This window comes from Coffea arabica, chromosome 2c, assembly GCF_036785885.1.
Source record: "Coffea arabica cultivar ET-39 chromosome 2c, Coffea Arabica ET-39 HiFi, whole genome shotgun sequence".
In the NCBI taxonomy this organism is placed as follows: domain Eukaryota; kingdom Viridiplantae; phylum Streptophyta; class Magnoliopsida; order Gentianales; family Rubiaceae; genus Coffea; species Coffea arabica.
Window position 1 is genome coordinate 6,203,407 of NC_092312.1, and position 21,889 is coordinate 6,225,295.

A 21,889-nucleotide genomic window follows, 5' to 3' on the forward strand; every position below is an offset into this window, starting at 1 on the left:
CAGTCGAGTTTCACGAGCTCGTGCAAATTAACCTTAATAAAAACCTATAATTTTTAATTTTTATAATTTTGATTTCTAAAATGACAAATATGCCCTTCATTAACGAGTTTTAACGAGCTACTCGAGTATCAAACGAGCCGAGTAAGCTCGGTTCGTTAACTAAACGAGCATGTTTCGAGTTCGAGCTCGACTCGTTAACCAAAATTAACGAGTCGAGCTTGAGCCTTAACGAGCCGAACTCTAACGAGCTTTCGAGCTACTCGATTGACTTAACAGCTCTACTCGTTTTGGATTTAAATTTAACACTTAAATTTTAGAAAGCAAGACGTCAAAGTAAAAATACTAAAATCATAATTAAGTTGTTACTCTTAAAATGTTAGAATCCTGAAATGCCACAAAAATTTTGAAAGGATGGGGCAGTGAGATGCTTTTATTTTTCCCCTGTTAACCGCACTATTGCATTGCATTCTCTGAATTTTTTAAAAACAAGAAGTATAATGCACTAATTTTTTTGAAAGGAAAGGGTAGTAAGATGCATATTCCATTTTTGGTCGGCAACAGTGACTATCTTCTTGAGAACAAGAAGATGGACAAGGGCGGAACACTTTCTCAGTTCTCTACCCGTTGGACCAAGGGTCCAATATTTTGGGTGGTAAGATGATGCGTAGCTCAACTCGATTTCAACCCAACCTTAAATGTGGCGTGTGAAAATTACAGCCAACAAACAAAGATGGGACCCTCTATTTTTCCACTTTTCGTACAACTCCAGTCCACAACACAATGCCACCCCATTCTCCACCTCCTGTTTCTTCTCTTCTTCCTCTCTGCTTTGCACCAAACGCCCCCCCAAAAAAAAAAAGAACAAGTAATAAATTACAGCCATGTAGCACATAATCCCAATAATCCCCACAAATCACCTACCTGGGAATATTATTGATAACTGAGTCCCAAGTTGATCCAGAAACCAACTCGAATCTTAGCCTAGTACATGTTGTGTGATGGCAAAAAAATTATTTCTTTCTTTCTTGGTCCTGATTTTTCTTCCAAGCTTACTTCTTTCTCAGTCTGTTGAGTTCTTGCATGCTGGTTTTAAGGACGCGGGCACCAATGTAACTCTCAATGGTGCTGCTGAGATTGAAGATAGTGGTATAGTCAAGCTCACAAATGACACAGAAAAATTACTTGGCCATGCCTTCCAATCAAATGCTATTTTGTTCAAGAACTCTACAACTGGTAAAGTTTTCTCCTTTTCAACCGCTTTTGCGTTTTCAATTGTTCCCCAGTTTAATTCTGTAAATCTTGGTGGCCATGGAATGGCCTTTGCCATCTCGCCGACCAAAGAGTTCAAAGGGGCTTTTTCCCGTCAGTATTTGGGCTTGGTGAATTCAAATGATAATGGCAACTCTTCCAATCATTTCCTTGCTGTTGAGTTCGATACAGTTCAAGATTTAGAATTTAAAGACATAAATGATAACCATGTTGGCATAGATATCAATAGTGTGATCTCAAATGCCTCAGTACCAGCTGGCTATTTCGCTGATGGCAATTCAACAATATTAGACCTGAATCTCAAGTCTGGGAGTATAATTCAAGCCTGGATTGATTATGATTCCAGCAAAAATCAGCTCAATGTTACTCTGTCACTTTCCTCATCCAAACCCAATAGCTCCATTCTCTCGCTTGATGTGGATTTATCCCCAATTTTTGAGGATTACATGTATGTAGGCTTTTCTGCTTCAACTGGTTTGCTTGCTGCCTCTCACTGTGTCTTTGGTTGGAGTTTCAAGATCAATGGGCAAGCTCAGTCCTTAGATCTACCTTCGCTTCCTAAACTTCCTTTACCCCAAAAGAGCCATGTGAAATTGATTTTAGGGACATCTATATCAGCTGTTGCATTCATGGGATTTGCTGTTCTGTTGTCTCTGTACATAGTCAGGAGGATCAAAAATATGGATGTGATTGAGGACTGGGAACATTCGGTAGGCCCACACCGATTCCCCTATAAAGAGCTCAAACAAGCAACCAGAGGTTTCAGAGACAAAGAGCTATTGGGGTTTGGCGGATTTGGCCGGGTTTATAAAGGAACTTTGCCTAACTCCAATATCCAAGTTGCAGTTAAGAGAATAAACCATGAATCGAAGCAGGGTTTGCGTGAATTCATATCAGAGATTGCCAGCATTGGCCGACTTAGGCACAGAAACTTGGTTCAGTTACTGGGGTGGTGTCGGAGGAGAGGTGATTTGTTACTTGTATATGACTTCATGCCCAATGGGAGCTTGGATAAGTACCTCTTTGATGAACCTGAGATGATTTTAACATGGGAACAGAGGTTCAAGATCATCAAAGGTGTCGCTTCTGGGCTCCTCTATCTACATGAAGGATGGGAACAAACTGTGATTCATAGAGACATCAAGGCAGGAAATGTTTTGTTGGACTCTGAGATGAATGGCAGGCTTGGGGACTTTGGACTTGCTAAGTTGTATGAGCATGGTTCAAATCCAAGCACAACAAGAGTTGTGGGAACATTGGGTTATTTAGCCCCTGAGCTTACGAAGACTGGTAAGCCTACCACAAGCTCTGATGTGTTTGCCTTTGGTGCATTCTTATTGGAAGTTGTATGCGGAAGAAGGCCAATAGAGCCAAAAGCATTGCCTGAGGAGTTGGTTTTGGTGGATTGGGTGTGGGATAGGTGGAAGAAAGGTGCGATGCTCGAGGCAGTCGACCCCAGGTTAGGAGGTCTTTATGATGAGGTAGAGGCAGTGGTGGTGCTTAAACTTGGATTAATGTGTTCCAGTAATTCCTCAGAAAGGAGGCCTAGCTTGAGGCAAGTGGTGAGACACTTGGAAGGTGAGGTGGTACTGCCGGATTTTGCTGCGGCACCTAATGAGTATAATGCGAAGAAAGGTGGTGGTCATGGTGGCGAGTTTGAGGACTTTGTGCATTCGTATCCAACATCCTCATTTGACAAGGTAAGCGCATGGTCGTCGGCTGACTACGCCGACAAGGATGATCTTGAAGCTGGTTCAATATCACCGCTCTCCGTTACTGGCTGGAAAGGGAAGCGGTGATTCCAGGATGGGAAGACCGATTCTCATCTTAGCTGCTTTGAGATTTCTTCTTGTTTTCATTGCTTAGAGGTTTCTGTTTACCAAGGGCCACTAATTAGCAGTAGCATCTAGTTTTAGGTATGAAATTATTAGAGGAATGCATGACCTTATGGACATTCCATCTCAGATCATTGTAGATTTGTGTGTGTTGCTGACAATTTATGTTGATATGAAAGTTCCAAATGTTTTGCATGCTTTTTTCAGGCCAACGGTACCATTAGTCTAAGCCTTCAGAAGAATGGAGTACGGATTTCTAATGTGGACTGTCAATCATTACGATCTTCATACAGTGGATGGTGGTGTCATGAAAACCAAGCGATCAATTACTGAATCAGCTTTTCGTCAAGATATTTGATTCGAGTGACGGACGCATTACATACTCTACTTTGATTCTGACTTTGCAGTTCCAGCCGTAAAAGGAGAAGAGGAACCAGCACCAAAGGCTGCAAAGATAATTACATTATTGTACAAGCAACCTGGGAAATTTATTATGTCTCACAAAGCTTTAACTAAAAAGAGGATCTTTTTTCCTAAAGATAATAAACTTCATTACTTGAGCAAAACTAATTTGCACGCCATCAGAAATCGATTTTGAAGTTTGATTTTACCGTCGCATAAAGAGAGCAGACGACAAATAGGTAGCTGATCAAGAACTACACAAACTTCATGAAAAGAAAGCTCTACTAAGCTGCATGCGTAGAGCCTGGAGAGAATATTTGCTGCAATATCGCGTTTTATTGGCATGCATGCATACTGAGCGAGAGGTCCAAATCATGATGCTCGCGAGAACCCGTCAGCGTTGCTGCAAGACTTGCCGACGGAGGCCTGCCAAGATTATTCACATTTACTGGAGAATCAAGATCCAATGATCAAGTCCGTGAATTTGTGTTTTGCTGCTAACATGAGCGCCGCCGGCAAGGCTCGTAAATCAGCAGCCATCAATCATATCAGATTAAGGACCAAGATGCATGGCAAGCCCCAGAAGAAAATTTCCATTGTGTTCCTGCAGAAAAGTTGGCTTACTGGCTCCATCACGATTCAACGCAATCCAATTTATCCCAAGGCCAATGAAGAGAGTCTTAAACAGGAAAGAGGATTACTATCTTGCTGCTTCAAAGTACAGAGGCATTAAGCCAATTTACACTTTTAGTGAAAGTCCAACCACATCCTGACTCAACACTCCTGCACAGAGCAAAAGTGCGCTCGGAAAAAATCATGAAATCACATAAAATGATACTCATTAAGAAAATATTTAAAGCCACCATAAGCATGATATCAACCTCTATTTTCGACGAGCATCATCCCCAGAGGATACAGGCTTTAGGAAGCTTTCTACTCAAAAACAATTATATGTCGAGGAATGGGCGGCTTTAGGGGGAGGGGAAGAGATGATGCTCCACTTCCTTAGGTGCATCAAATCCAATTTTTCCACACCTTTATTTGGTCAAAAGTATATTAGTTGGCACCACTTGCGTTCATTCTTTTTCCATCATGCAAAAAGTGAGAAGACCTTCGCATACTAATACCCTGCAGTGTTATCCTCCATTTTCTTCTTCACTGTCTTTAACCCCCTCAAAAATTTCATAATCATCGAAGCCTGCGTGCCAGCAAATCATGTCAGAAATGTCCAAGAGACAAGTTTCTAGCTAGTATTGGTACGGTAGCCATCAATTACCTGTACCCAGGGCTTCATAATCATCAATTGGTGTTCCTAAAAGCATTGTGTTGCCTAAAGGTGGATCAACTATCATCCAATCTGAGCTTTCCAAGTCTTCTGAGCATAACGGTTTCCCCGTCACCCAGTCCTCAAGAATGGAAATATGCTCATACGATATTGGGTCAACTGAATCCTGTTCTTTGTTCCTTTGAACCCTAAAATAATCAATGAAAGGCCATTGCTCCATTCAGTTTGTCTAACTCATTCTTTAGTTCCTTCAATACCAATTAATAGAGAATAAGTTCATTCTTCTACTTACATTTGCTTCAACCACAAGTTCTTTTGGACGAAGACAAGGTCATTAAGCCTCTGTCGCTCTAAGCAGTTTCTGGTATCATGCATCTGCTCATAAGGGATTTCATTTCGCTTGAAGTAGATCAAACTGCAAGTTTGACTCAGAATGCGGATGGCTAAACGTGCCAGATTTGGGCAACCCCCACCATAAGTTGACCACCACTCAGCTACAACCATCAAATTCAAAAGTCAAAAAGTGAACCAAAAAAAAAAAAAGAATGAATGAAAGATCAACTGATTGTGGACATGAAAACCAAATAAAAGCACGTTTTTATACAAGGATATCATGAGTTAACTAGCATTTCTGTACAGTGCATGGATGAAAATACACACCAACAAGATATATCAGACAAACAACTAAGAGGGACATTAACGACACAAAAATCCTTTAAGTCTCATCCACCTCTCCACCTGCCCCAGAAAATGAAGCTACACAAGATAGAAATAAAACTAACATAATTTCCCATTAGAGTCAATAATGTTTGAATACTAACTACCAAGTCATATGACTATATTCCATCCTTGTCAAACTTTGTGACTACCGTATCCACACGTTAAATATTAAAGTGTCCTGGAACAAAGATGAATTGAGGTAAATACAGTCATATGACTTTGACACAAGACGAAAATAGCAATTGATGACAGGGAGTAGGGAATCTGAACACCCAAACAAAAAACGATCAAGTATAACAATACAGAAAATTGAATGGATGGATTGACATGTGAGAATCAAGGATTCACTACAAGCCTGACATTGGAAAAGGAAAAAAAAATAAATAACTAAGAAGTAGCAGCAGCAGAAGACATAGCATAACAGGACACGGAAGCTGCTATTTGATCTTAATAAAGACGGACCTGGAAGTAAAGTATCTCTAGCTCTAACAGCCATCTTTCGTCCAAAATCTCCAGCACCATTGTGATAAGAACCTATCTCTTTCACAACTTTATCTTGAAATTTTGGGTCTGGAACCAACTTCTCAATGCAGTCATATACCAGTGAACGGATATGAAGATGTACATCACCTTCGGTACTGTAAAAGAAGTTAGGATTTAGGTAGAAACCAGCAGCATGAAGAGGATGACGCTGAAGTTGTTCCCATCTATGATCTATAATATCCCAATACGTGGAATATTCCTTCTTATCAGTGAGTTCTTTCTTAATTGTTTCTTTGGCTCGATATACTCCAGCATAAACATATCCCATGGCAGGCCTCTTGTCGCTTCCAACTATCCTCAGAAGTCTCAAAAGTGGATCAACTAATCGAGTAAGTAAGGCACAAGTGGACCAAAATGATTGATTACCAATATAATCTAGCACAGCAAATGCCTCTGGTTTCTTTGAGTATGGGCTCTCCATCCACTCCTCTGAAGCGACCATGGATTGCAAATTGTGTCTTATGTTAACCATTCGCTTCAACGTCGTAAAATGTGTTGCAGAGCGAGTGATTCCCAGATCAACTAAATCAACTCCAAAAGTGTACCGTCTCATCATGTTCAGAACAACATTATGATTATACATGAATCTTGATATTGTTCTGGCTTGGTCAAGTACTGATTTTACCCACTCAAGCCTGCTGATGTCCTCAAGCATCAAACTTATGCAGTGAGCAGCACAAGGAGTCCAGAATACAGAGGGATAAGAATCAGTCAGTCTTCTAGCAGCAGCAAGATATCGCTCGTCACTATTAGTAATTACTTGCATCACATTTCTCACACCAACTTCTTCTACCACCTCCTTAAGCAATTCAAACAGAGAATCCTCAGAGTTTATCAAGTTGGTTATATCTGCAGACCTGAAAAACATTGTCCCTTCGGAGCTATTTACCAAGAAACTTACAAAAGTTTTACCTTTTTCTGAAACCCATTCATCTACCAATACAGAACATCCTGTCTTTCCCCAAGAACCTGTGTATTGGTCAATATCATTTCTAACTTCTTGAACTGCATTCTTCAAGATCCAGCTCCGAAGATCATGGTAAGATGGTCCAACAACGCCATCACTTTGAGAAGCAATCGCCTCAATCATGGGTTGGAAATAAACTGAATTCACAGCATCTAAAGGTACCCCTACGTCAAACAAAAACCGCCCTATTGCCATATGGACATGATTATTCACCTTTTTCGTAGCTATAGCTGCATTACTACAAGCAACAATTGCATTAGGATTGACAGAACTAGATGGTTTTCTAACTCTCCCCTTCTTCTTCCTACCACTTGCTTTATTTCCTCCTCCTCCTTCCTCCCTACCCACAAAAAAATTCGAGTCCTGTTCAAGCGTATCTGGGACAGGAAGCAAGTTAACTTCAGTGTTTAGACCGCAATTATTAATAGTCAAAGCATCAACTTCACTAGCATTATCCACATTATAATTGGTTATTTCTTCAGCAAGTTTTTGCTTTTTCCTCTTTTTCATAACAACCCCATTCAAGCTCTCTTGCATTAGAAGGCGAACATCAGGCAGAACTCTCAAACAACTAGAGGCATTACCCTTTTGCCCAGCTAGATGTTCCTTAATCCTATGGATTCCACCACCCTTAAAAATCTTCCCACAATACACACACTTGAGCTGAACCCTTTCACCATTCTTATACATTTGACAGTGCTTCCATGCAGGATCATGTTTTTGTGATGTCACAGGTACCAGTTCCATATCTGAAGCCATGTTTTAATTTTCATCCAAAAACATAATAACACAACAATCACTAGGACCCTTTGTACTTCATTAAATATCTATCACTCCACAAATGTACATGCTCCCCTTTTCAAGAACATCCCCAAAGGTACAACAATATTAATTCTGCTAAGGTACAAATAATATATAATCAAATTTTTTATGAAGAAGAGGAAAAGGGATTACATAACTTACTTGGGTTCGGTCGGATTTCGTATTTAGTAGTAGTACAATTAATCCTTCTCGTGACAAAGACCGAGTCGGGGAAGGGTGGGAAGGGTTTGAGTTGGGAAACAAGGAATATATAGGTGGGTGAAGAGTCGATTGGATTGGATGACCGGATGGACCGGTTTGGGGGCAGCGGTCAGGCCCGTGAGGGGATTTAATGAGGAGTCGGGGTTTTTTGTTTTATGCGGGCGTTGGCCCGTTGGATGGGTGCAGAACCGGTCAAGGCCATTGTTGGGTGGGGCCGGTCTGTGGAGTGTAGACCGGAGGACTTGGTTGCCCACTGCCGAGGAGCCGGAAACGCTGATGACGCCAGCTGGATCCGGCCGCAGACCGCAGACTTCGACTACTGAACCGGCGATTCTTCTGTTTAACCCATTGCCCTTTTGCGCTCAAATTTTTAGGCAAAGTTACCACTACTATTATTATTCTCCGAACCGGAAATTTTGCAGGACTTCCTCTTAATAATAGTATACATTATCGTGTACCATCGCCTTGAAATTTAGGCAAGTATCCCGGAAATTCTGGTGTGTAACTCTAATTTCTTGGCTTCCGGAGAAATTGCTACTAGTCTGTAACTTAGTTGTATGCAAATGAGCATACAAAAGAGTATGCACTTGTGCTGTTTCCATGACATGTTTTATGCTGGAAACTAATGTAATCCTCATAATCTCTTGGCCACCATACAAACTCATGTTGGTTACTTTTTTTCTGTTTTAAACTTGTTTCATCCTTTTTAGCACAAAAACCCTCTGGGAGATACGAGATTAAGAGCCATGTTTATGCATCCATGACAAATTACATCGTGCCATCTTGTTGCATGAAATTAAGCATCTTAGGTGCAACTAAGAAGATCCCCCTGCCTCAGGTCAGGTATCAATCTTCAACTATTGGCATTTTGCTTGATCCCCTGTTAAACTGAAAGTGTTACGAGTACTACTTCTCTCAAGATCACAACTGTTTTTCTCAAGCTATTTCTAAAGTACAGATCTTGATCATGAAACATCGAAACTAGCCCCAAGTTCCTACTTTCCTTCACAGCGAACTATGGCCACAGCTATAAAGGAGAAGGGAGAAAAATCCCATTAGCTATAAAGTAGTATTGATTAGGGATGACAAAAGTGTGAAAAATGATTGATTCGTTGAATATCGGACGGTACAATCCATTATTGATCTTGAATACTATTATAAGTACTTTCTCATTTAAAAACATGAAGGCATTTGAGAACAGCTCATCCTTTGATATCCAAAAGCAGTATCCAAATGATTCTTTTGTTTAGGCATAGCATTTTATCATGGTGCCTTTTAGCTAAGCCTTCAGCCCAAAGCTATTTTGTATTATTCCTTCTCGGATCCTTATCCATTGATACTGATTTGATGAAAGTTATGGGTAATGCTAGTAAAAAGGACATTACTTAACCTTTAAGATCCACCAAGCACCTGTATCGCTCGTAGGTTTAACCTCCTTTGTCGTGTTCCGAACGATCCAAGTTCAAAGATTCCCTCAACTATGTCCGCCGCTGTACGCTTCACTGCAGTTTTCTCAAAGGTGTCGACTTCCCAAGATACGGATGAAGCTAACTTTGTTCGTTTTACTGGAAGCTTATTAATTCTCGTAATCTGCATGGTTCACAGTTTAATCGTAGTTTTATTTACTCACTTGGGATAGCAAATGATATCAAGCAATTCTTGAGGAAATGTGTGCTCACAAAATCCTAAATTTCATCTGAGACTCAGTCTTGATTTCAAGAAAGAGCTTACAAATTCTCGATTCAAACATTCTAGGACGACCAAGATATACTATACTAACTAAGAATAAGAAATAATATGCTTTACACAAAAGAATAAGAAATGAAGTTATAGGGCAGATTTATGGGCTGTTTGCTCAACAAAGTCTGAAGTTACCCTGAATGTTGTGAAGAATGACATTCAATCTGGTCTCTAAAATTATTAATTATGTACTTCTCTTATTGACAAATTTCATTCAAATTATTTTTTTTATTTCTGAAAATGAATTTGGTCATTTCTTTAGAGATGAATGAAAATTATTCCACTCATGAATTTCATACGAAAACTAAGGTTGTATTTGGATTGCATTTTCCATGATTTTTCATGAAAAAATTACTGTAATGATTTGATGTATGTGAGGAAAAAAGGTAATAGGAAAATGTGATCACAAAAAATGACGTAATTTTTTTTACGAAAAACAGCAATCCAAACAAGGCGCGCATGAACTTTTCCACGAATAGCTAGCTAGCTAAAAGGGGTAAAAAGAACAGTAACTTTCGGACCAAGTACGTTGAAAGTTTGCACTTACAGTGGATTATACAGAAGGTTGAGGCTAAAACGTATGGAATCATCATCATGCAATAATTTTGAGACAAAAGAAATAGAAAAGTAGCCTTCAGAATAATGCCTAATTAAACGGTTGTGCTGCGTCCACCATCCAAAATCCAAAGTCCAGAAAAAGTGGGAACAGAAAGAAACTGTATTAATTTACAGGGCCTTCCCTCCCCTTCTTAACCACTCTCTCTGTTCTTTTTACACATTCGGTTCCAGGAAGTTATAGGCCAAATCTTTCTCCCCTAGTACCGTAAAGGATCGTCGTCCATCACTGTCTCTTCTTTCCATCAGAATCTGAAGCACATGCAAATGAATTTATATTTTTTAAGCATTTTCTGCTTCTTAGCATCACTCTCCCATTCAAGTACTAAATTCCTTCTCTGCCTGAGAGTGAATGCATGTGATTTAATCTGCGAAGATTGTACCAATTCAAAAATTCACTGACATGTTTACTCTTGTTTGGTTGTAGATGGAATTCAACTTATAATAGTGAACAACTGCAAAGAGAGCGTGTGGCCTGGGATTCTTGGCACTGCAGGCCATCAGACCCCGAACGATGGCGGATTCCATCTGTCTACCGGCGAACAGATAGTGATAGAAGTGCCCGAGAAGTGGTCCGGCAGAATATGGGGCAGGCAAGGCTGCTGTTTTGATGAACACGGTAAAGGTTCATGCCAAACGGGAGACTGCACGGGCCTCCTTGAGTGCATGGGCACCGGGGGGCTGCCCCCAGCAACAGTAGTAGAAATGACGCTAGGAACTGCACAGAATCAGTTGCACTACTATGATGTGAGTTTGGTTGATGGTTTCAACCTCCCCGTCTCGATGATTCCGGTTGGTGGCGGCGTTGGCTGTGGAGTGGCGGCCTGTGAGGCAAATGTGAATGTGTGCTGTCCTGCGGCCTTGGAGGTGAGAAGACGAGGGAAAGTGGTGGGATGCAAGAGCGCCTGTCTGGCCACAAAGGCACCTAGATATTGCTGTACCGGGGAATATGGTAGCCGGGGAAGTTGTAAACCAACAGTTTTCTCCAATCTGTTCAAGGCCATCTGCCCCAGGGCATATAGCTATGCACAAGATGAATCAGCTGGGCTTAAGAGATGCAGAGCGCCACGGTATGTCATAACCTTTTGCCCTCCTCACAAAACATTGCGCTAAGGGCCACTGCTACTTTGACCTTAATTCTGCTGGGCTGATGTTTTGTTGTTTTTGGAAGTTTACTACTACTTGTTACTGCTTTGTACGTCCCTGATCTTCTTAGATTGTTGAAATTTCCTGACATAGAGATCTTCTTATGCCCCAATCTCACTGCATAATTGTCGCCAGATATATGTAATTACCAGGACGTAAATTTGAGGCTACATAACTATTTCCTGAACGTTTAGGAGAGTGGGGGCACCATTTTAATCTCACTTGATCAAATCACGAAAGTGCTGCAGAAAAAAATAAATTTAATGAATATAAATCAACTTACAGGGCATACTGAAATTCTTATTGACCGGACACGTCCCCTGCGCCTACTTTTTTTTTTTGTCAGCAACGATACATTTGTATAATCTACTTTATCCTAATCTAGGAGAAAGGGAGTGCTATGACACAATCTTTAAATTTTTTTTTCGCTGCAGGTGAGGTTCAAGCCCTTACTTACAACTCAAGAAAGGACTTAAATCCCTCCCTGGTAGCGACTGAGCCATTGGTCCATGGTTCCCTCTGCGCCTACCTGCTGCAACTGAACTTGATTTTCCGTGATGCGGCTAAGATTATAAATCAAATTCTACATTTGTGAGGTCTGCGCCAATTCTCTCGGTGGATAACTGAGAAAAAACCTCACCGTATCCTCCATTTTTCCCTTCAATTTTTTGGAGTCTCAACACATGAAACAACTCTTTTCTGCGTACTCCAGAGCTATATCTTTGTGACAAAACACTAAACAGCTCCGCATATCGAAGCCATCGTCACGATAAAATGTACGTGTATCAGATTGTGTACCTGAAAACTAACTCTAAAAGCCGTTCCATGATCTGAAGAGTTGACAAAACCAATCATGTAATCGGATCAATCGTTTATGAGAGAACTCTAATAACAGTTAAAAAGCATTCCTAATCTATCCAAGAAATGATGAAATATTTGAAAGTTCAAGAAGTAATAAGAAGATTAAAAAGATTCTTTTAACGAAAATCCATACATCAGAAAACTTCTTGCCTCCTACTACACCACAGGCTCTGCACATGGCACGATTTGTACAGTCACGACCTCCGCTGCACTACACGTTCCTCCTCTTTACACCCTTACATAACTTAATACAGTAATTTTATGATTTCTGCACGGGCATCAGGTTCGTTCACCATCAAAGCCTCACCTAACCAATTCTAGGTATATATTCAAACTAAAAATGTACAAGTTTTTTAAGTACAACCAACAAGTTTATTTTTAGAAAGCTCCATCCATCAAAATAACGGATAGAACCAAAGCCAGACAAGAAAATTGAAGAAGGCAGCTCTCATATTAGCCTCTGTTAGCTGTACAATTTCCTTCCTATGCCATCTAAGCAGCAGAACATGAAGAAAGGATGCCTATCCTCCTCTCTGCAAAAAGATCAAACACCTCATCAGAGAAATTCTCTATGAAGCTTTGAAGTATGATTACTTCAGTGGCAGTCATATAATGTTCTCATTTCAAACAGACTGCAGAAGAACAATAAACAGAGCAATGAATATGGTCCAGAGCAGGCATATATATCAAGAATAACATATATACAGGATCTGGAATGTGCTATGCCATCATGAACAGCCAAATAAGTAATGTTCAAGAGATTTCTCGAAACAGTTTATATAGGTTTATTTCCACAAAAAGTGACATTGGGGGTTAAGTAATTTTAGTCACACAATATGCGCTTCCAACATTTTTCTGGCCATAAATTCCCATACCAACAAAGAGTTAATATCATGTGCCATCCCTAATTTGCTTGTGCACTTTTGTATTGCATCTTCAACTCCCACCAAATACAGGTACCCTTCGGTTAATCACTTGACAAATTCAGTTTTAGGAGGGGTGATGGACAGAATTCAGTTGGACAAAAGATAATTTTCCTCGCACAATACCAGGATGCAAATAAATCGGTCAATTATAATCAGAATGAATGAAATAATCAATATACCTCCAGCAGCAACAAGTTTCTCCACACGGGCAACTATATGCTTCCCATAGGTATATTTCTTCAGCGCATTCAGATGAACCTTTATTCGATTAAGAATCAGTTCAAGTTGCTGGTCATCACAAGTCTCCAGCACTTTCTGTACAACATAGTTAGCAAACTGGTCTTTCATCATTACCTGAAATTAAAAAATGTAACAATGAGTCATGAACATGTATTTCTTAGAAATCCTTTATGACGCCCATTAAAAAGAAAAATATCATGAAACCCACAAAAATAAAAATCTAGTGAAATAGCACATGCACAGCAGCAGAGAACCATGAACATGCATCCCATTTGCTTCTAGACACATACGTGATCTATAAATTAGCACCTATAAATACAATCAGAACCTGGGGTATTCTAAAGGAAAATAAAGAATTCACAGATCTAATAAACCAATTGCACCTTCAACCCCCCCCCCCCAACAAAAAAAAAAAGAGTAGGGGATTATTGAATCTGAGTTTGAGTTGATGTTCTGGTAGGAATAGGACATTGGAATGAGTGCATCTTACTCTGCATTGGCTCTTAAAAGCACAATATCAGTCATGCTATCAGATTAGTACTTAATCCAAGAACAGCAAGATGAAATTAAATTGTCCACTGCATCAAACAAGGTTAATGAACTCAACCTATCTAAAAATTTAAATAAATAAATAAAAAAAGACGACTTTCTTCCAAACAACAGAATACATGAATGGGACCTGGAAGTAGATATCCTCCTCAGCTGTTCTCATTCCCTTTCGTAGTTTCACAACAATTTCTTTTAAGAAAAAAGTAAACTGTCAGCACACCTATATCTTAACTCTTAACCATAATGATATCATAGAATGATTCCCAAACAATAAGCATATATTGCCATTGTTTGTGCACAAATTTGTGACAATTGAGACGATTAATAACTATTAAGGCAGAAAATTGCATCTTAAAGAATATCTGACCATTTATGGACTGGAATACCTACATTAGAATGAGAATCATTTAAAACCCAAAAGCAGATAAAGAAATTTAAACCAAACTGAGCAAGAAACATATAAAGGTAAACTTGAGAATAAGTTGAAAGTAAGTGTTGGTTGCTACAGAGCTTGAACACATGATAACAACTAGCACCCCCCCCCCCAACACCAAAAAAAAAAAGTACAAATGAGAGAATGTATCAAATCAAGCTTGACCAAAACCATCAAAGTCTCTTGGAGAAAGCACGTGAAAAATAACCAACCTGAAGGGGCTCATTCTCATCAGTTGAACCAAGCATCTCATTCACTAAGGTCTGGCGTTCCTCAGCAGTTCCAAAAGTTAAGCACTTCTCCACGACATTTGAGGCAAACTTTTGCTGGCTCATCTGGACTATCTGTCCAATTAATTTAGTAATTATAGAAGTACGCTCTTCGGGCTTTCCATGCTCTAGTACATGCTGTCAGAACACACAATGTTAAAAGAGACTTAAGAAAGACAAAGATCATACACACATACAGACAAATGGGGGACAAGTAGGAGAAACTTGAGAATGCCTGGGGAATGACAGAAAGTCTCCTCAGAGGCTCATATAGCACTTTGGAGGTCCAAACAGATAAATACACCCCAAAAAGAATGTGCATGCATACAAGCATGTTCTGTGTGCATTCATATAGCTGTATTACCAATAAACACTAATACACATGAGAATTGTATCAATTAATCCCGTGAAGTAGCATTGAGTTTGTTTGGATAAGAATTTATTTGGATGATTTATTTGATCCAGTTACTGTAGCATTTTTTGTGATGTGATGTATGTGAGATAAAAAGGTGATTGGGAATTGTGTGTGATGTAAGCAAAACAAAATCTGAAATAAATCTTGCAAACTTTCTTTGTCCAAACAAACTCATTATCTTTGTCCATGTAACAGCACTAACGACTAGAAGACTCAACTGCAGCAGTGGCCATGATTACAGTATGTTTGACAACATAATGGGACTTTACAGATTGGAATATTTGGAAACTTCCTGACAAATCAATTATTTATTCAAATGCCATCAATTATGGTTACTCTTACATCATTTTCCTGGAGAGTTGCTGCATGACCATAAGCTGATAGATTGGAAAGTATATTGAGTTACAAACTTGTCCTCTATAAAGCAGATTATTCATCTCATATGGAGAAGTCATGATCAAACTAAACATGTACACTAAAATTGGAAGTTTACAGGAGCCCATGGTAAGTGGCACCTATCATGAAAATTTTATTTTTAGAACTAACATCCAAATACAATATCAGAAGCTATTTATCTAAGTAAAGAGCAAAACCTGAACAACATAATTCCCGTATTGATCTTGTGCTAGCATGCAAACAGATTGCAGAATTTCATCCATTACTATGCTTTGTGTCTTTGCATCACAGCAATGCTCAAGTACTCGCTGTCACATAAACCATCACTATTTTAGAACAGAATCAATAATTCGCATTTAATATAAGAGAAACCAAACCGTGAATTCTGTGTCTGCAGGATTAAACGTAGCTAGTTAGAAACCTGTATAACCCGACAACCATATGGATGAGTTGATAATGTCACAACTTGATCATAGAAAACTGAAACAATGAATTGAATGGCGTCTTCAGGAATACATTCAATACATTTCTGAATTACATGATTGCCATTCTGATCGCGTACACAGCGCATAACATGGCCATCGAGCTCTGCAACCATTTTTGTTTGTTGATCTAGATCGACAACCTCTATCGCCTGGACAAACAAAGAAGTCTTAAAGACCCAATATGTCCACAGAGATCATAAGATGTTAAAAACTAGAGCCCCATCTGAATAAGCGATGTACAAGGGAGGGGTGGAAAGAAGGGGAGGGGTGGAAAGAAGGGGAAAAAAGAAACAGGACAAGAACACTGGAAAAAAGGATTGTATTTTCTAACGCGAGCATCAGACCTATACATAGTCCAACACAATGTTTTGAAAATCTTTAGTACATCAGCATAAGAACTTAGTAAAGCATTTAAAATAATTTGTCTTATGGCATAATGAATCACTTGAACACTGGTGTTACACAAGTGCAGATATACGTTTTAGAGCACTAGTTGGTATTAAATTTTAAATCACGAAGCTCTGGTGAGCAGAAACGACATCTACTCAGACTAGTTTTTGCAGGGACTCAACATTTTCATAAATGGAATAAAAACATGCTAACATGTTAGTAATAAGCAAGAATCAGCAGAAATTGGATACCTTCTGGATCACTCGGCAGCCATACATTTGAAGGCTAAGTGCCAAAACATGGCCATTAAGCTGGTCAGCCAGTTCTCTAATCTGTGCTGGACTTCCATGTTCAAAAAACTGGAAGAAAAGATAGAAGAATGTGAAAAGCAAGAATATAACCATAAGACAATGATAAGATTTGTACAACAATCTTTATTCAAGTAGTGCTTGCAGGCAGCTGAATGTGTGCCAACTTGCAATTACACAGTTGATCGCAAAAAAAATAAATGCAACTTCACCTTCTGGATCACATAATTCCCAAAAACATCAGTCATCAGCGAAAGTGCTTGCGGCATAATCTCATGGAAGACCATATTCTTCTCTTCTGTAGTTGCTGTTTCAAGTTTCTGTTGAATAAATCTACTTCCATACTGATCCGCGCTGCTCAAACAAGGTTTTCAATGTGTCATAAATAGCTAGGCAAAGATACTACAAGGATATAAAACATCTATATTAAGAACTGCAGGCAAATGTACTCACAGAAGCATACCTGAACTCAACAACATGGCCAGCAATCTCTGAAAGCTCAAAACACTTAGTTTTATTGCTTTTGAACTGATCCAGTAATGATGATGCAAAACTTTCTTCCAAGCCACTCCCAAGATCCAAATGCCATGATCCCATAACATTTCCAGTGAAGTTTCGCATCCCTGAAGGAAAACGCATGTTTCGTTCGCCATGCCTGACTGGACTGCCAGATCCAATTGGAGAATTTGGAAGAAGTTGGCCCCCCAGTTGGTTTCCAGCATAAGACATTCCAAGACCAAATCCAGGGTTTCCATAGTATCCATGATTTGGATTACCAGCTTTGCCAAGATAGGGAAGACTATAATGTGATTTCTGATGTAAGAGCAATGTCTCAAGGTAAGATTTCTGCATCTCTAACAGCTCCATGAATGAGTTTCCTACAGACTCCCTATCAAGCATTGGATCATTAAGAGCTGCAGCATGTGCAGCTGCATACTCGGTTGATTTCAAGTATTGAAGATACAATGGATCCATCAGAGGCATTTGCAAAGCACTAGCAGAATTTTGATTACCAACTCTACCAAGGTTCTGCAACTCTGCTGCAGCAGCCAATAAATTAGGCCCTAAAGTAACTCCTCTGGAGTCAACACCCATTGCCCTAGCAGCAGCAATATTTTCAATCAAAGGCAACGGATTGCCACCACCAAGCTGGTTCCCCAACATGGACGGTGATCCAGGATTCATAGCACCACCACTTAAGGCATAGTTTGCAAAGGAGGCATTTGGGCTATCAATATTTGGATACTGAGAAGGTGAGTTTCCTCCACCATGAAGAGTCAATGAGGAAGGTCCCTTCATATATGACTCAACAGAGGGCACAGCAGATTTGTGAAACTGCATTGTTTCAGGCTTGTTTAAACGGGAATGATGTTTAACTGGATTGTGATCATTTTGCAAATGGTAGAGGTTCTCATGATGAATTTGGGATGCCAGATGCTTCCCTTCATCTATTTTGTTATTTGCTGAAAGGCTCATACCAGACAAAGCAGCAGCAATGTCTGCCGATACATCTATATTTGGTAAAACATCATCCGATGATTTCAAGATGTTTGCATTTCTTTTATCCACTGAATTCACTCTTCCCCCACCAACTGGAGGAATGCGAGGACTAGGAGCTTTTGCAACAAGATGTGGGTCTGGAGTGGTACTTCTCGACAATGAACCACCCAGAGCGGAAGCATAACTTTGAGAAGCTGATGAGCCAACATTGTGGACTGCAGAAATTCCCTGAATATTTGCACCAGAAAGTAATGAATCTACTGATGTCAATTCCTGCTGTAGATGAGCAATTTGAGGATCAGAAGATTCAAGAATGTTATCAAATGCACGGCTGGCCGGACGAGATGGATGACCAGAAACTGGTAACGTCTGATTTGCGTCATCCTACACCAATATCAAAGTATTGTTTTACACCATAACATTAGATGAATAGAACATGTAAATGATACCAAAAAGTTTAGCACAAGCACAAGCTACCAGTCAAAGCACAGATGACAGGTGACCATATAATGCATGTGAGAAGCAAGCAAAAATTATTTTTTGCTTATTGATTTTACAAAAGATAAATAAATGCTATTACATTTTAAAAACTTATAGATTTTACAGATATGAATTCAGATGCTGCCAATAACCTAAAGTACTTTATTTTTTAAAACCTAAAGTATTTAATTTTGGGCATAAGCGTATAGGCAAGTAAAACATTGGAAAATGAAGAAATCTAGTAAAGATTGGAATGATAAACATTGTCTCAGTTCAAGGCAAGCCTTTTCCAGCAGGAGCACTCTTACATTGGCCCAAGCATCCTACTGCTAAAATTGTGAGAGGCATGGCAGATTCAAGGGCAGTGCTAAGTATTAATACATCCATGAAATAATTTTTCAAATTATTGCTCGCCCCGAAAAGCTCTTCTATAGCCTCGACAACATAGAATATGTCAGAGATAACCTTCTTGCATGGACCATTTCAGGAAGAAAGCAAAATCTTATTTAGGTTTCCAACATTTGAACCAATATAGGAATACGCTCATAAAAACATCATACAATGGGAATTACAGAATAAAAAATAACGTAGAATATGTAGGAGATAACCTTCTTGCATGGACCATTTCACGAAGAAAGGAAAATCTTATTTAGGTTTCCAACGTTTGAACCAATATAGGAATACGCTTGTAAAAACATGAAACAACAGGAATTACATAATAAAAAACAAAAGAAGCTTAACAAAATACTTGCAACTGATGTACGGGACACGCAAAACGCATTTTATAGCAAGAAATGACTAGTAGCAGATCCACACGTGTGACGAGAATATAATAGCAAAAAATGAGAGAATGTCAAGGCAAACTTTTGATGTCAGTGCTCAACGCTTCACGACAATCTTTAAAATAAATGCACGCTGATTTGCCAAGAAGCACATCAACACCGCTTTAGATATGGAAAACATAAATACAAACAGAAATGTCAAAGACAACATTAGCAGGAGAATATGAAGCATCTCTTAATGTCATAAATAACCAAAGACAATGAAACTCCAATAACAATAACTTTAACCAATTAGATATTATCCTTGAGGAAACAGGGAACGACCGAATATCATCTGCCAACGTTCAAGCAGTGACTATCAGTCAAGGAGTGACGAAAATAGAATCCAATGGCAGTAAATAAGTTCATAGGTTCTCAAGTACTAGATAAATAAAATTCTTGACAATCAATCAGATGAAAGGTAGAGATACACATTCTCACGTGTTCAATCACAACCCTAAATCTATCAGCAACTTCTGCACAGGACAAAGTAATTCAACCATCAACCAACAACCAACAGGTTATTCAACATATAGCAGAAACTAATTTCTTATATAAGCAACCGAATAGAAACCCTATCAACAAATTCCAAAATTTCAAACTTTTCAACCAAGAAACAAGAACCTAGAAAAGGAGCCGCAAATGTAGTTTCTTAATTTGTCTTCACCTGGATTATTTCAGCGAAGCTCTTCTGCCGCCTCACTAATCCCGGTCCTGGCAAACCAATAAGTCCGTCACCACCCCATTCCTTCTGAGGGTCCATGACATTCTCTTCTTTCATCCCAACAAACTCCGGCTGCATTGAAAACAGTGACCTATTAATACTTCCTCCATCACCGCCGCTGTTTCCAACCACTTTCCTCCTATCGCCAATGGTAGCTGAACTGCCTCCCCCTCCACCCCCACTTCCACCTTCAACACCGCCCTGCAACCTCTGCGCAAACCGCCAGTCCTCTTTAGACAAAAGAGGAGGCGGAAGCCGAGGGTTCAAGTTGACATTCGAGTAGTAATAGTTAATGTACGCCAGATCAGACCTAATCTCCTCCTCAGACAAACCTCCACGACCGCCAGAAGCGCCTCCGCCAAACAAGCCGCTCAGCGATCCTTCAACAGTGGGAGGAGCCGAGCCGCTCCTGAAAATGCTGAGCTCCCTCTCGATATCACTAGCCTCTTGCTGCCTCCGGTGCTGCTCTCTCAGCAACATCTCCAGCTCTTCACTGTAGTCGTCGCTTCCTCGCATCATCGATGATCGCATTCCGATTTCCGACATCATCTTCGAATAGCTATCGGTAATCATCCCCACCTATACATACATATAAATATACGTCTATCTATATGTATATATCTACACCTCTATCTATACACACTTTTATTCCCAAAAACTAATCCTAAAACACCGCAAATTAACAACTTGAAGCTTAAATTAGAATTAAATTAACTTAAAGTTGACCCAAAAACAGTTTTTCCTTTTTGCCTTCAGCAAGTTAATGTTTTTTGGATAAACTTAAAAAAAAAAAAAAAAAATTTCTGAGCTGAATTAGTAATTACAGAGGTTTGCCATTGAAAAGGTACTCGAAATTCGCTCAGATATAGAGAGATCGGCCATCGTGGAGGGCCGGAGAGTGAAGCATTCTACAGAGAAACTAGTGAGGGGAAAGGGTTTAGTTTCAGAGAGAGAACGCAGAGCGGAGAGTGGAAAGAAGAAAGAACAGTAAACAGCGCAAGTCAGGGGACGGGGACGTAGGGATTATAAAGAGTACGAGTAAGGGATTGTCAACCGTTGGATCGATGATTGAACGGTTGAGATTGAGAGATGGAGAAGGAACGCTTCCTACAATTGGGCCCTGGGAGTGGGGGTGTAGGAGTGGCTAATGCGATACCGGGTTAGGGTTTTTATTTCAGAGGATCTTTAGGTGGATTGTGGATCGCCTGAAATTAGATATTTTGCCATATTTTATGCTACTAGCGTTAGGCTGCTCTTTGGGCGTTTTGGAATTTTTACACAAGGGCTTCAATTATGGTAGTATTCATATCCTGGCACGCAAATGTTCACCTTCTGCTTCCACAAGGGTTTTTTCTTTTGGTAATAAACAATGATATAGAACTAAGGATGTATTTGATAAAATTAAAATTTGAAAATTAAAATCTAAAATCTAAAATTTGAGTCCATTAAATTATTGAATTATTAAATATTAAATCTAATACATTTGAGAACATATCACATTCAGTAATAAATGAATAACTTATCACTTAATTTTAGAAACAAATTTT

At 39.5% G+C, this 21,889-nt stretch overlaps 4 protein-coding genes across 12 annotated transcripts; 2 read left to right on the forward strand and 2 right to left on the reverse strand.

Annotated features, from left to right (window-relative positions):
* Positions 1-716: 716 nt before the first annotated feature.
* On the forward strand, positions 717-3,303 carry LOC113725443 (L-type lectin-domain containing receptor kinase S.4-like). Its single transcript, XM_027248594.2, has one exon. It carries the CDS (start codon positions 999-1,001, stop codon positions 3,066-3,068), a length of 2,070 nt encoding a protein of 689 aa, XP_027104395.1. The 5' UTR covers positions 717-998; the 3' UTR covers positions 3,069-3,303.
* A 223-nt stretch (positions 3,304-3,526) lies between these two features.
* Positions 3,527-8,707, reverse strand: LOC113725442 (uncharacterized). Of its 6 annotated transcripts, XR_011838848.1 has the most exons (6): positions 5,974-8,706; positions 5,084-5,285; positions 4,783-4,979; positions 4,388-4,704; positions 4,208-4,289; positions 3,527-4,110 (listed from the first exon to the last, which is right to left on the reverse strand). XR_011838848.1 is itself a non-coding variant. In XM_027248593.2 (5 exons), the coding sequence occupies exons 2-5, from the start codon at positions 7,766-7,768 to the stop codon at positions 4,643-4,645; spliced, it is 2,256 nt and encodes a 751-aa protein (XP_027104394.1). In that variant the 5' UTR covers positions 7,769-7,770; positions 7,985-8,707; the 3' UTR covers positions 3,527-4,642. The 6 variants fall into 6 exon arrangements, 3 of the variants coding, with proteins under 3 accessions (XP_027104394.1, XP_071930005.1, XP_027104393.1); XR_003457339.2 differs by having other exon boundaries at positions 3,527-4,289; XR_003457340.2 differs by having other exon boundaries at positions 4,208-4,704.
* A 1,737-nt stretch (positions 8,708-10,444) lies between these two features.
* Positions 10,445-12,251, forward strand: LOC113725444 (thaumatin-like protein). Of its 2 annotated transcripts, XM_027248596.2 has the most exons (3): positions 10,445-10,721; positions 10,827-11,469; positions 11,980-12,251. In XM_027248596.2, the coding sequence occupies exons 1-3, from the start codon at positions 10,661-10,663 to the stop codon at positions 11,981-11,983; spliced, it is 708 nt and encodes a 235-aa protein (XP_027104397.1). In that variant the 5' UTR covers positions 10,445-10,660; the 3' UTR covers positions 11,984-12,251. The 2 variants fall into 2 exon arrangements, with proteins under 2 accessions (XP_027104397.1, XP_027104396.1); XM_027248595.2 differs by lacking the exon at positions 11,980-12,251 and having other exon boundaries at positions 10,448-10,721; positions 10,827-11,657.
* Positions 12,252-12,478: 227 nt separating this feature from the next.
* On the reverse strand, positions 12,479-21,546 carry LOC113725441 (pumilio homolog 1-like). 3 transcript variants are annotated; one of them, XM_027248590.2, is made up of 9 exons: positions 20,286-21,544; positions 17,281-18,701; positions 17,030-17,171; positions 16,761-16,868; positions 16,056-16,268; positions 15,832-15,942; positions 14,767-14,961; positions 13,512-13,686; positions 12,479-12,939 (listed from the first exon to the last, which is right to left on the reverse strand). In XM_027248590.2, the coding sequence occupies exons 1-9, from the start codon at positions 20,913-20,915 to the stop codon at positions 12,899-12,901; spliced, it is 3,036 nt and encodes a 1,011-aa protein (XP_027104391.2). In that variant the 5' UTR covers positions 20,916-21,544; the 3' UTR covers positions 12,479-12,898. The 3 variants fall into 3 exon arrangements, with proteins under 3 accessions (XP_027104391.2, XP_027104392.2, XP_071930004.1); XM_027248591.2 differs by lacking the exon at positions 12,479-12,939 and adding an exon at positions 14,252-14,310 and having other exon boundaries at positions 13,567-13,686; positions 20,286-21,546; XM_072073903.1 differs by lacking the exon at positions 12,479-12,939 and adding an exon at positions 14,252-14,310 and having other exon boundaries at positions 13,645-14,150; positions 20,286-21,546.
* Between the last annotated feature and the right edge of the window lie 343 nt (positions 21,547-21,889).